The 13,500-nt window shown below is 54.1% G+C and overlaps 2 protein-coding genes across 9 annotated transcripts; one reads left to right on the top strand and one right to left on the bottom strand.

Moving 5' to 3' along the window:
- Positions 1 to 1,409: 1,409 nt before the first annotated feature.
- NUDT17 (nudix hydrolase 17) lies at positions 1,410 to 6,917 on the top strand. Of its 4 annotated transcripts, none has more exons than XM_061183582.1 (8): positions 1,410 to 1,643; positions 1,885 to 2,029; positions 2,273 to 2,298; positions 2,436 to 2,528; positions 2,767 to 2,865; positions 3,094 to 3,230; positions 3,617 to 3,769; positions 6,375 to 6,917. In XM_061183582.1, exons 1-8 carry the CDS (start codon positions 1,458 to 1,460, stop codon positions 6,376 to 6,378), a joined length of 843 nt encoding a protein of 280 aa, XP_061039565.1. In that variant the 5' UTR covers positions 1,410 to 1,457; the 3' UTR covers positions 6,379 to 6,917. The 4 variants fall into 4 exon arrangements, with proteins under 4 accessions (XP_061039565.1, XP_061039564.1, XP_061039568.1 ...); XM_061183581.1 differs by having other exon boundaries at positions 1,846 to 2,029; XM_061183585.1 differs by lacking the exon at positions 6,375 to 6,917 and adding an exon at positions 3,884 to 4,027 and having other exon boundaries at positions 1,846 to 2,029.
- PIAS3 (protein inhibitor of activated STAT 3) lies at positions 4,041 to 13,500 on the bottom strand. Of its 5 annotated transcripts, none has more exons than XM_061183578.1 (14): positions 13,322 to 13,500; positions 10,257 to 10,674; positions 10,013 to 10,097; positions 9,749 to 9,799; positions 9,431 to 9,521; positions 8,796 to 8,930; positions 8,459 to 8,564; positions 7,808 to 7,881; positions 7,513 to 7,673; positions 6,611 to 6,744; positions 6,362 to 6,530; positions 6,080 to 6,213; positions 5,797 to 5,834; positions 4,041 to 5,232 (listed from the first exon to the last, which is right to left on the bottom strand). In XM_061183578.1, exons 2-14 carry the CDS (start codon positions 10,669 to 10,671, stop codon positions 4,966 to 4,968), a joined length of 1,860 nt encoding a protein of 619 aa, XP_061039561.1. In that variant the 5' UTR covers positions 10,672 to 10,674; positions 13,322 to 13,500; the 3' UTR covers positions 4,041 to 4,965. The 5 variants fall into 5 exon arrangements, with proteins under 5 accessions (XP_061039561.1, XP_061039563.1, XP_061039559.1 ...); XM_061183580.1 differs by having other exon boundaries at positions 10,257 to 10,638; XM_061183576.1 differs by lacking the exon at positions 13,322 to 13,500 and adding an exon at positions 12,630 to 12,725.

The raw sequence follows: 13,500 nt of genomic DNA, 5'->3' as shown, positions 1-13,500 counted from the left end.
CTTCAGTTTCATTTAAAGCAGGTGTTGTTTTATAATCTCTTCAGTTTCCCCTTACCGATGTTAGTTCTAATTCATTAAACATTTGAATGGCAATTAATTGCCAGCCACTATACTAGATATAATATACAAAGATAAATACAATACCATCTCTGCCTTCAAGGCACTTACCATCATTTACTGAGCACCAGTTATGTGCCCAGTGTGTCCCCAGGCCTTGGGGATGCAAAGATGAATAGCCTTGAGCATACAGCCTAGTGGAAGGAGACAAATAAGTACAAGGAAGTATTGGGGGGGCTATAGTGGGAAAGTACCATGTACAGAGGCAATGGGGAAAAGGGTCAGGCAGGAAAAGGAGCATAGAGAAGGTGACACAATCCGTATTTTGAAAGGTGGGGATTTGCCAGATGGAAGGGAAAAAGGATCCCAGAGGGAAGCAGAGCCTGTTTCTTGGGGGAACAGAGAATAGCATGTGACTGAAAAACAGGGCATAAGTCCTGCCAGAATTGACAGGCAGGGGCAAGGACTGGTGGGTCCTTGCTACGCTGTGTTAAGTAGCTTATCTTATCCTGAGAGCAGTGGGAAGCAAAATGAGCAGATTTGTATTTTAGAAAGATCACTCTGGCCTCACTGTAGAGAATGAATTGGTGGAGGCAGGACTATTTAAAGACTTGTAATAGTATCTCAGGCAGAATATGAGGAAGGCTTGAACTGGGCAATGGTGGCTGGAGATTAAGACACGGATTTGAGAAAGTTTAAGGAAGTAGAATCTGCTGCACTTGGTTGCCATTTGAGTGAAAAGAAAGAAAGGGAAGGTGGGACTTCCCTGGTGTTCAGTTGTTAAGAATCCGCCTTCCAATGCAGGGGACGCCGGCTCCATCTCTGGTGGGAGAACTAAGATCCCACATGCTGGGGCAACTAGGCCCCTGGCGCTCTGGAGCCTGCATGCCACAACTATAGAGAAGCCCACAGGCGGCAACAAAAGATCCCACATGCTGCAACTAAGACCCCACGCGACCATAAATAAATTAAACGAGAAAAAAAAAAAAAAGGGAAGGTGTCAAAAATGTTTCTTGGGTGTGTGGCTAAGAGACAGATGTAATTAACTAATTGGAGATGTTACCTGCTATAACAGATAAGTGTGCTGAGTGCCATGGAGCGGTGCTCATCGTTCCGCCCATGGCTGGTGGGAGATGACACGTGAGTCCAGAAATCACTCAGTCTGGGGATCATTTTCCTAAACAGAAGATGGGAGGAAAAGAGGAGCTGAGGATTTAGAGGTGTTCCCCTTTGTCATTTACCTGTCACACCCCTGGATCATCCCCAAGTGTCAGGCCTAAATTTCCCGGGGGACGTCCCGGAAGCCGGGCTTCCTTCCCACCCGGCGGAAGGCTCCGAGGGGAAGCCCGCTGGGCCACTAGAGGGCGCGGAGCGGGCCGCAGAGACCCCTGAGCCGCGTTATGGCGGCGGCGCGGGTGCTTCTGTCCGGGCGCCCGGAGTCGGTGAGCTTCGCGCAGAGCGTGTGTGACCTCCTGGGCGCCGGGCCGGGGCTCGGGCCGTGGCCCACGTACTGCGGCCTCAAGCGGGGACAACTCGTCCTCTCGGACAGGCCGTTCCCAGGCGCCTCCGCCAGGCTTCCGCTCCAGGTCCGGAGACGGGGGCACACGGGGCGGGTGCGGGGGGGGGTGAAGGGCCGAAGGTAGGGACTGGGATCGGGTGGGGGCTGGAGGCGAGAGGCCTGGGGGCCAGTCGCCTGCCGTGGCCTCTTTCCCCATCGGGGTGTCGCCCAGTTTTTGAAAGCCCCGCCTCGCTTCTGAGATATTAACCCCAGCGGCTCCCTCCCGCCAGCGACCCCCTTTCTGCCCTTTTCCGGCCCTGGATCAGCAGCCCAGGGCTCCTGGGGCCGAGCTGCCCACGAATCGAGGTGTGGATCTGGCTGTGGCGGTCGTTCTGCAGTCCAGCGATCAGACTGTCTTGTTGACCCGAAGGACACGCACTCTCAACGTTTCCCCCAACCTCTGGGTACCCCCAGGTGAGCGGTCTGAGGACAAGGCCCTAAGTCCAGGAAAGAAATCTGCCCTTTACCCAACAGCGCTATTCCCAGTCTCAGAATGACAGAGAAGTGGGCCCAGAAATGTGGTATCAATAGGTCCCATAATCACAAGGGGCTACAACTGCACCTGTGCCCACTGGAGGAGGGGGTGGTGTAAACAGTGAGGGAGGGTCCCTGACCAGGAACACCACCATTCACCTACTGGTCCCACTGTTGTTGCAGGTGGGCACGTGGAACCTGATGAAGAGGTAGCCAATCCACTGACCCAACCTGCACCCTGCCCTGAAGGAGGGACTACCTTGGGTGTGGGCTGAGGGAAGGGCAAACACAGGACTTGGAGGAGTCAGGCGGTGGCCTCTCTGACCTCCTGCCCCCTCACTCCCAGCTGCTGGACGGAGGACTTCGAGAGCTTTGGGAGGAGAGTGGACTACAGCTGCCCCAGGGCCAGTTCTTTTGGGTCCCTCTGGGGTTATGGGAGGTGAGACAGGGACCTGGGAGCCCTTAACAGCTTCTAACCCACCAAAGCCCAGAGAACAGCCACACTTGCCTTGACCACAGGGGACCCGATGGAGTGTGGGTGGTCTGGAGTCCCCAACCCCACGACCCTTACCCATGTCCCTCCTCCACCATTTCTACTCTCCACTTCCTCAGCTGCATTTACAAAGCCTCAAAAAGGGACAGGAAGTTCTCATTTTTGCTGTTTTCTTCTCTCTTAGTCTGCCTACCCTCCTAGGCTGAGCTGGGGTCTCCCCAAATACCATCACATCATTCTCTATCTACTTGTCATCTCCCAGGAGTCACAGCAGCAGCTACAGGTAGGGCTGGCAGTAGAGGAAGGAAATGCGGCTTAGGAGGCCCAAACAGACTGGTTCCGACTATGACTAAGGAGGAGGAGAGGGAAGGTCAGAGATAACCAAGAAATCCAGTAGCCTCTCCCCATGTCCCTGCCCCAAGTCTCTCCACTCCACCTGTGGGTAGGCTGTGATCCAGAACAGGTCTTCTGAGAGAGGCCATGACTAAGGGATCAACATGTCTGGCCCCAGGCCCGGATCCAACCAAACCCAAGGGAGGTGAGCGCCCTTATGTGGCTGGGACCAGATGTAGCAGCTGCGGTGGCTGCCACAGAGGATGGGACAGAGACACCCAGACATCTTCCCCAGGACCTACCGCCTTCTGTCCTGTAAGTAGGAGCTTCTCCCTAACCCTCCAACACACCAACACATACACACTGAGAAGTTCATCTTCTGTCTCATCCTTCGGGGAAATTTTGTGCTGTGCGGGAGATTTAGGGAGGGAGTTGGTCAACTGATAATGAAGAGAGCACATGAGATCAAAGACCCTGCCCATGATACTCCAAGGGTTCCTGTCGAACTGGCTAGCACTGAAGACCTGGGTTTCAGTCCCACTCTCTCATGGGGGCAAGTCATTTAACCCTCCTTTCTGTAAAATGAGGTTAACACCCACACACCCCTCTCCTGTGGTGGTTGGGAGGATCAGATGACCCAATAGATACGGAAGTGGGCTAAGCCACAAGGCACAGCCCAGACAGGAGCTGTCGTTCTGCAGTGTGGTGGAACTAGAAGAGAATGGAGGCGCTCGACCTCTGGTCTTGCCCACGTCCACACTGCTGCGGACGACCCCAGCCACGGCAGATAGCAAAGAGAGGGTCAGCACTGGGACCAAGTTTGCCCTCAGGCTCTGGCTACAGCATCTGGGCAGGTAAGGATGAGGACGGACTTAAGGACTCCACAGTGTTGGGCTGAATGGTCTAGTGTTTTTATGGGTGTGGGGGAAAGAAAGGAAGAAAGAACAACTGCCCTTGGAAATCCTCAGTGTGACACCCCTACCATGTGGAAGTGGAGCTCACTCGGACCCAGGGCCCGCAAGGGAAGAACAGAACGTGGACCACCCCCCCGCCCCCGCCCCAAACCAGGGATCTGGAAAGCAAAGTGCTTAATCCCCTCCCCAGCCCACCTCCGTGACACTCACAGAACATTCACAACCTTTATTATGGGTAAGAACTTTGCTACAGCTGTGGGAATAGAAAGTAAAATTACAACATAGATCCTAGGCCCTAGAGGAGCCTGAAAAGGGAGACTGGGGAGAGCACAAGGGTGCTCCCACCTCCCAGGAAAGGTGCAGAATGAGCCAGACCTAGCCACAGGGCCACGGGCCTTCAGAAGCTCAGGCCCCAGGCTGGCCAGCGTAAGCATCATTGTGAACTTACTTAAATATATAAATAGAGAGACCCAGGCGATTGGCCAGGCCCTTCTCCCAAACCCCTGGGGATCAGGGCTAAGGCCTTATCTCCTCCTCAGTCACACTGGGAAGCAGGAGGCAGGGAAAGTCATCTTTGGAGTATTTTGGTTTTTCTTGTTTACACACAAAAAATATGCAACCCAAAATAGAGTTCTCTGTCCATGTGTCTGCCTATCTCAGTTACTCCAGCTGTCTGTTTGGCCAAAGAGAACGGAATGGACATGAAGAGACAATGGATATGGGGAAGGAACACAGCCGGCTTTGGGGAATGGGAAGAGAGGGCATCTGGGGGACACGAGAAGGGCCCCTTCCCCACAAGGCTTTAGACAGTCAAGGCTGAGGATTCAGCCCTTTCCCCAACTCACATCCCATCCCATTTGCCTCCCACTGCCTAGGTTAACAGACCCAAAGGAATGGGCTGGACATCAAAGAACATTTCCAAAAACAGACCCCAAATGTCCTTTAAAAGAGGTTAAATATTAACCCTTTGGGTGCTAGCCTTGTCAGGCAGAGATAAGGCCAAAAACAGGTGTCCATGAAGATCTTTCTGGCCTTGACCAAAGCCCTTCTGAGGGGTCAGAGGGGCCAGGGTTCCAGACTCCACAGCATACTTGCTCAGTGTTGCGAGGCGGTGAAGGTTCCATAATCCAGGGGACTCAGTCCAGGGAAATGATGTCTGACCGACAGCCAGTCAAAGAGGGACCTGAGGGCAGGGGTCCTCCATGCCCCTCCCTTAAGTTTCCCCCAGGGGCCACAATGCTACTGACACGGCCAGGAGGGGGTGCTGGAGTGGTGCTGCGGTGAGAGCTCCCCAACGTGGGGCCTAGCGGGCCCAGGAAGTGGGAAGGGGTCCCTCGGTACTGGAAGAAGTGGCCCAGGGCATCCTGTTCGTCTAGCGAGGTGATGACGGATGGACCATAGTGCTAGGAAGAATCAAGAGCATGGTTTAAGATTTTATCCTGACTTTACCCACTCCCAGTCACTCATCTCAGAAATATCATATGGGATAAATAAACCCCTCAGGATCCCAAAGTATTCTCTGAGAAGCAGGAGAGGCTCCCTCTGATTCCTTCCCCTACTTCCCCACACCCCACCCCTCTTCCCTGCCTGGAGACAGCCCCACCAGCTTGCTAGATTCTCGGCCCTGTGGGCGTCTGAAATGTGTGGAATGTCCGGCTGGGGCAGTCATGGTGCTCAAGTGCACATGGGTTTGGGGGGGTGGGGGGGGAGGGGTGAGCAGACAGGCGCAGAACTACACTAAAAACTCTGGAGACAGAACAGTAAGTAACAGAGGACAGAGGAGACATGGGTGAGAATCCGAAGAAGTCCCAGTGGGGCCTAGGAGGGAAATAAACTGCCTATACCACAGTTTCCTTCCTTCATGGAGAAGCAGATTAAGGTCCCTGGGGAAAATGAGAGAGTAAGGGGGCCCATCAGTGCCTAGAAAGGAAGCTTCAGAGATCTGAGAGGGAGAAGGGACCACTTACCTGACTCTCAGTCTGAAGGAAAGAAAATAAATCTAAACCTGGTAGGAAAAGAAAAATTAAAATCAACCTCCTATCTGACCCCTTCACCACACACACACACACACACACACACACACACACACACACACACACACACACACACACACACACACAATCAAAGAAGTTCCTTGGATTGTGGCCCCTTGCAAAACAGCCAAAAAGCTTTGAAAAGGAGCAAGGGTTGTGAGCTGGTTTGGGGGAGGATGTGGCAGTGCACGGCCCCACCTTGTGATCAGTGTCATACCTTGTATATCAGCCCCCAGTGGGAAGGCAGGTGGGTACTCATGTAGTGGGAGACTGGACAGGAAATCCCCGCCCAGCGTGCCCATAGCAGGGCTCCGTAGCACCGAAGATGGCTGGTGACCAGATGTCAGGACTCTGTGAGGAGACAGAAGGAATCACAGATGTCCTCACCCAGCTCAGCCTCTCAAGTCCCCTCTCTGCCCCAGAGTTTGCCCAGTGATCAGAAAGCGTTCCTGACTTCTTCCTCTCCCTTCTGCTATAAATTCAGCCTATTTCTTCATACCCTTTGCTTCCAGGTAGAGCTGGGATAGCAGCTGAGGTGACAGGACAGTGCTTCTTCGTCGGGGGCAGGTCCTCCTCGTCTGATGAGCTTTCTATTGTCAAGTCAATAACTTCAACCTTCTTCTTATTCTCTGATGGATTGCCCTCTTGGACTGGGCTATACTGGAGGCCTGTGGTTGATAAGAAGACTGCGTCTCAGAGAAGAGGCCATACAAGACTTAGCTCAACTGGGGGACAGGGGGTCACTCACCATCCAGCCCATACCCTGGCGGGGGGCAAACCTCAGATGCCTCCTTCTTGGGTTTCATTGGGCACCAGGATCCATCTTCCATGAACTGGATCTCATCACAATCCGAGCAGGAATTAAGAATCTCCATGAATAAACTAGGGGAGGGGAGAGATGGGAATTCATGTGGCTGGGAGATGGCTGCAACAGTAGCCAGGGAGTTCTGGGACTCACCTTCCTGAACCTCAGTTTCCTCATCTGTAAATTAGGGATGTTATCCACCCTCCTGACCTCTCTGAGTTGTTGGAATCAAATAAAGTAAGGTGCATAAAAGAGGTTTGAAAATTTTAAATGCTGAGTTTTAAAATACGTACATTCTAAGCACGTGTTCCATGTAGTACTAGGGACAAAACAGAAGGAGCAGAGATAACAGAACTCTATAAGCTACCTCAAAAAGAGGCACTGGGAACAAGAACCATAATGTAGGCTCTGGAAGCAGGTTAGGAGTCGCTAGATCAAAAGAACTTTATTGCTATGTTCAGTAAGAGGTCAGGTAATTGTTTGATGTAACAGTTTGATACACTGGCTCTGCCACTTACTAACAATGTAACTTTGAGCAAGATCCTCAGTCTCTCTAGGTCTCAGCTTCCTCACTTATAATGACAGTACCTATCTCACAGGGTTATTGGCATCTCATAGGACTCAATGAGATAAGGCATGCAAAGTACTTAGTACGGTGTGTAGTTAAGTCCTCAATGTTGGAGGGAGAGATAGATAAATAGATAGGTAATATTTATATAAAAGAGACAGATAGGTTAAGAGTTGGGAGGGGAAGTAAGTTACAGATATATATTTATATATGGGGGCAGGGGCCAGTCCTAGTGGATGTCCTAGGTAAAAGGAAGCTGAATGCAGAACGGCCCTACCCATCAATGATGAGAGATTCATAGGGAGCCTTCTTATCACACACAGGACATGTCCACGTTGGCTTCTTCTCATTCATCTGTAGATAAAGGGCAGCATCGAAGCTCTGCAGGTGGGCGCAGGTGAGGGCCCGACAAGGGACAGTCAAGCGCATCTTCCCTAGCTGAGGAGAGACGAGTTCTCTGGTCAGAGTCCCCATGTCCCAGGCAGCCTCACTCTAATAGCCCTAGGAACCCTCATCTGAGTCTAGAGGTTTAACCCACCACTCCTCCCCCTTCTCTTCTCCCTTGTACCCACCGGGCACATGAGTGACACCCGGAGACTTGTAGTGGCCACCTCACTGTCCGGGTCAGCGGTCAGCTTCTCCTTGACTGAAACAAGAGTGGGGCCAGAGCCATGGGGTCAGCAAGGCCGGAGAGAAGCCCGGGAGGTGGTGAGGCCAGAAGCAGATGGCTCTGGCTGAGAGGCGGCTGGGTAGAGCGCCTTTGGGGGCCAATGGGATGTCACATGGGGGTGGTCTGGGATCTGCATTACGAAGGCTAGGTGGCGGGGAGAGATTTCCCCATCCCCGAAGATGCTTAAATACAGCTGGGTGACACTTTGGAAGAGATGACCTAGAGGGAATTGAAGCATCACAAGAGGGTTAGTGTTGATGATACTTAAAGACACTTTCTAGTCTGGAGAACCCATATTCCAACAGGGCTGGAGTTAGGGTCTGCGAGATGCAAAGCAGATGTATAACTGGGAATGCAAGGGTGTCACTCAGTGCCTGAAGTGGCCCCACTTTTCAACCACAAAGATTGGTAAGAGGGGTACGGCACGGGTTGGGGTTCATGTGAGAGGTAAAGTAAGTTGTCATAAGAGGGGTATGAGTTTTAATTATAAAGGCTCGAGGGCCAGGAAGAATTGGATCCTGGTCAGAGAGAAGAGGGATGGGATGTTACTTACTCAGTGCCCGGGAATGGTCTGGGTTCCGGATGCCCTTTGCTCTGAGTTTTTGTAGAAGGGTTCCTGCAGTCAGCTGCCTCACCAGGTACACAGACAAGGAGTAATTCTACTTGGAGGTGGGGGGGGAGACAATCAGCCTCTGCTTCGTACACCACTACCACCACCACCACCACCACCACCACCAGCGGCCCCCCACCTTGTCACATGAGGGCCAGAGACAGCAAGTTAATGCAGAGAGACCCATAAAGAGAAAGATGTTTGCCCAGCCCAGTGCACTGGATGATTCCCTCTCACTCCCTGCAGGCTTTTCCAGGCTCCCTGCCTCAGCCACGCTCACCCGTCCAAACTCAGACGACCAGTTGACCACGATGGTGTTGGGAACAGTGGCCGAGAGTCGAGCCAGGGGTGTGATGTTGATGGGACGGCTGGGCCTCTTGGGCTCAGCCCCATTCTTGGTAGGAGGAAGGTAACCCTGGGGAGGGAGGGAGGGAGGGCCTGGTTAAGACACGTTGTCTTAGGTCACTCGCTTTCTGGAGAGAAGGTCAGCTCACTCACTGAGATGAGTGAGACGGGGCCCATTCAGTAACTCAAAAAACTGGGGCACTCTCTAGGGTTGGCAGCAGGGTTCATTCCTGGGGAAAAAGGAGAACTTACTCACTGACCAGATAAATAGGAACCTGCTCACTGAGTTCTTGAAGAGGAAGAGTAGGGATACCCCACTTCTTCCAACCCTCAGCTCTGGGGTCATCACTTCTGAGAATCTTTCCTGAACCTTTGAGTTGAACTAATATCCCCGCTCTGGGTTCTGAGAGAACCCTTGTTCAGCCCTATCTTGGTACTCTCTAGATTATATTGATTCAGTCAGTAAAGTGAGCACCTACTATGTCAGGCATGTCTCTTTCATAACAGATGTAACATTTAGGAACTAAAACAGGGAAGGGGTTACTGCCAGAAGAAGGGAAGAGCGTTTACCGGCAGGGGGCACAGTTTCCCATTGACCTTGACAAAGAGGTTGGGGGGGAAGTAATCCTCTTGGGGGCAGCTGGTCTCACAGAGACAGAACCTGGTAAGAGATGAGAGAAGATGAAAGGGTGGGAGGCAGTTCTTGCAGAGAGAGGCAGGCAACCTCAGAAAATCAGTCATGGATATCTGTAGCCTTCAGCTTCCAAACAAGAACCCCAGGGCTGGGCTGGACACGGCAGAGCAGGGTATCTCCTAATAGTAACTGTCATACCCTTACTTCATTCCCACCCTCAGTGGGAGCCCTGAGGGGAGGGAGAATCAACTCACCTTAGCTGCACCTGTATGGTATAATCACATTTCGCTCCTGGCAGAACCTCTCTGGAAGAGGGAGGGAGGAGAGATGTCAGTATGTGGCCCCTGAAGGGCAGGGGTGAACAGAGACACAGGAAGTTAGATGTCCAGAGAATAGAGAAGGGACATACAAGAGAATGAGGGACAAAGCAGGTGCAGGAGGATGGAGAGGAAGGAGGGCAGGGCAGAGTCTAAGGGTAACCACCCAAGGATGAGGCAGGACGACTGAAAGAGATGTACCTGGATGTGAGAATCTGCTGCACTTGCTGGGGAGTGAGGGCAAAGGTGAAGTGCGCTTCCTCAAACCGCTGGCTAGAAGTGGATGCTGAGGACACAAAGGGGCAGTTATTCCCAAGCTCATGCACAGGCAGCAACAGAAGTTGCCCCTATTCCAGGGTGCTGATCCCACAGGACTAAAGCCTAAGAAAGGCTTGGGGAAGAGGCATGGAGTCCAGGAAGACCCAGGGACCACAAAGAGCCATACCGAGGGTGGTGGGCCGGATGAGCTCCCCGTAGATTTCATAGAAGGGCAATGGTTTCATGGTGACATCAGGGTGCACAGGCTGGGGCAGAGGGGGGTGCATGTCCACTTCACGCTTGGGGCCCAGCAAGGTGCCAGGGGCCAAGAGGGCTGGGGGGATGGGAGCTAGAGGACCAGGAGAGCCTACAGGAGGGGTGCCAGGGGGCAGAGAGAGCAGAGAAAGATCGGAGGGCCCCAGGGTCTTCCGGGGAAAGCGTCGGCGGTAAAGCTCTTTGATCTTCATCTGGACGCTGGGGGCACAGCTGGACTTGAGGAGGTGCAGGGCCTTGGCCAGGAGCTCGTGCTTCCGTCCACTCTTGTTCCGGCCAGCGAAGCCGAGGAGCACCTGGAGCTCAGACACCCGGAAACTCATCACCATGTGCTGTGGAGACCAGAGAAGCTTGAGAATCCTACCTTGCACAGGGCTGTCCTGCCAAGACACTGGGGCTGAGCTATTAGGTGGGCAATGCACTTTCCCTCCAGCGCTAATCAGAAAGGTGCCTTGCAGCCAGTGGATTACTGCCAGACAGCGAACCTGGCCAAATGGACATCTAAGTCCCATTTTAGCAACCTTCAGATCACCTCACCACTGCCCCCCAGGCTTGAGCAGCCCTAACTCCCCGTGCCTGGCAGCTGAACAGGTGAGGGCAGGGTGCAGACAGCATGCTACCCCGAAGCACACCTCTGAGTCCACTACAGCCTTTTCCCTCCATCCCTGCCGTGAGCCTGGACCCTCCTGTAAGCTGCTTATCTCCTCTCCTGCTCTTTCTCAGACACTCAGATCCATCCCAGTTCCTGGGAAGAGGATAGGAGACAGGGAGAAGGAGGGGGGAGAAGAGGATTCAGGCCAGACAGCCCCATAGAGAAGAAAGGGGCCAGGTGGCTGGAGGATTGTGCCCCACGGCCCACCCCTCCCAACACCTCGATCTACCTCAGCTATTTTCCCCAAGCCTCTGAAGCTTTTGTGGCCAGGGTTTTCAGGTCAGGGTTCAATGCTCATAACTCCCCCAAATCCTTTCTCAGTGTCATTTACATAACCACCCTCCCCTCAGTCCTATTTTTGTGGGAGAGAAACAGGACCAAAACTTGGGGTGAGAGGTTAACAGCGAATTGTGGAATCCAGGTATCCTTCCTGTTTACCCGTTTACTCCATCTGCCAGGAACTAATATCCTGCTTCTCTCCTACCCGGAGAAAATAAGTGATCCTCCCCCTCCTCCACAGGGGTGGAAGAGAGAAGAGGAAAGCTCTAAACAGAGGTCCTGGGAGGGTGAGGAGAAGGTGAGCAGCCCCTGAGCCAGGGTGCAGAATTGCATGCTCTCCTAGGCAGCTAGACCCAGTGACTAGACCTCAGGCCCTCCCAAGAAAATGGCTCCATTTCAAAAGGCAGAATAAAGCCAGGAGACAGGGGGATGAACCCCATGGTTTTTAAAGGTTCTATGAGATGTCCTCAGATATGGTTATCCTCAAGTCTCTGGTAGCGGTAAGCTCTCTCTTTAAAGGACTCACTTCTATGAATCTCTAGGAGACCCTGCCACGGGCAGGCCTTCCTAGCCCTCCACAATTCTTCCCCTCATAGGAGACATTATGGCTTTGGGCCGCTTTTGAGGAATATGATTAAAAACTTGCTCCTCTACCTTTCTCCCCATCCTAATTTCCTCTGTCCTGTCTTTATTTCTCCGTTAGCTTTGTCAAGAACTTCTCCCTTTCTATCCCATAGTTTCACACTCCTCTGCCCAAAGATACCGACTCACTAAGGCAGGACCTTCCTCTCAGCCTCCAGGATGCTTCTGCCCCACCCCTCGATCTAGCCCCGCACAGCCCCGCCCCCTAGATCTCAGCCGCCTACTGGTACTTCCCAAGGCTCAGATCCCAATAGCAGCCCCAAAGCCTCTATCCTCTCAGCGCCTTTCCCCCGAGGAGCCTACCCGTAATCTGCCCCCCAGTCACATCCAACATCTGCCCCCTACTGTCGCATCTCTGGCCCTTGATCGACTCGCCCCCTTTGCCTCTACAGCAGCTTTTCCTCCTGGCCCTACTCCTACATCTGCCCCTACTACCAAATCCTACTTCTACCCCGCGTCCCCGCCCCCTGCGCCTCGGCCCCCAACTGCGGCAATTCCCCTCGGCCCCACCCCTATATCTGCCCCGCGGCCCCGCCCCCGGAGCCCCGCCGCAGCCCCTTCCTCGCCCACAGCCACTTCTCACCATCCCCGGTAGCCAGTCCCCGCCACGTCTCCGGCCCCCACCCGAGCCCTCAGCACCCAGTCTCGGTCGCTTCCCGGACTCGGCGTACAGCCGGGCTCAGTCCAGATGGGGATGGGGGAGGGGTCCGGTACCTTTAATTCGCCCAGCTCCGCCATCTTGAGACATCGCAGGCGCCCGAGCCCGAGCCCGAGCTCAGGCCCAGGGACCGGCGCACAACTCTCCACCCCAGCGCCGGCCGCAAATGCCGCCTGCTCCGCCCAGTCCGGCCCCCTACACCTCCCCTTCCCGGCCCCGCCCGCCGGGTTTTGGACCCAGCCTCAGCCCCTCCCTCCACAGCCGAACCCAGCCCCTGCACGTCTTTGGCCGGTGTGCCAGACCGGTAGACCCGGAGGGAGAGTACCGCCCGAAGGATCGCGGGGTCCCAGGGGGAATGGGAGAGGGGGTGGACCCGAAGCACCTGGGGGAGGGGGCTTTGCCACGCCGGAGTTGAGAAGGGATGAGCTTTTAGGGAGCCAAAGATACTTGGAATATGGAGAGAAAGTATCGGGAAGGGCTAAATCTCAGAGAAATGGGGGAGGGGGTAGCGAAGTTGGAGGAAATACCCTCAGCTCCCTATCTACAAGTTTAAGCATCTAAATTCAAGAGTTCTACCAATTCGGGAAATGGGGGAGATCTGATCCATTTTAGGGACGCTATGGTGTCGTGAAGAGTTCATTCTATTCTCAATTCACCCCCTCCCCCCCCAATTACATTGTATCTCGTGGTCCGGCGGTAGGACTCATACTCGGCAGCAAAAAAGTTTGGTGCGGAGAGTGGGACTTACCAGCACAGTTGCAGGGAGCGGGGAGGGGGCTCGGGAGGCTCAGAGGGTGGGCTGGAGAGGTGGGGGAAGGGGGCCCGGCGCCGCTCCCGCGGTCTGCCCGGCTGGAGGTCGGTCCGGCAGCTGGACGCTGCAGCCGCAGCTCCGCCTGGGCGGGAGCTCCGCCCGGCCCAGCGCTGGGG

The sequence above is a fragment of the Eubalaena glacialis genome, chromosome 3 (genome assembly GCF_028564815.1).
Source record: "Eubalaena glacialis isolate mEubGla1 chromosome 3, mEubGla1.1.hap2.+ XY, whole genome shotgun sequence".
NCBI lineage: Eukaryota > Metazoa > Chordata > Mammalia > Artiodactyla > Balaenidae > Eubalaena > Eubalaena glacialis.
The sequence above is the reverse complement of the archived record's forward strand: the minus strand, read 5'-3'. Positions and strand labels throughout refer to the sequence as shown.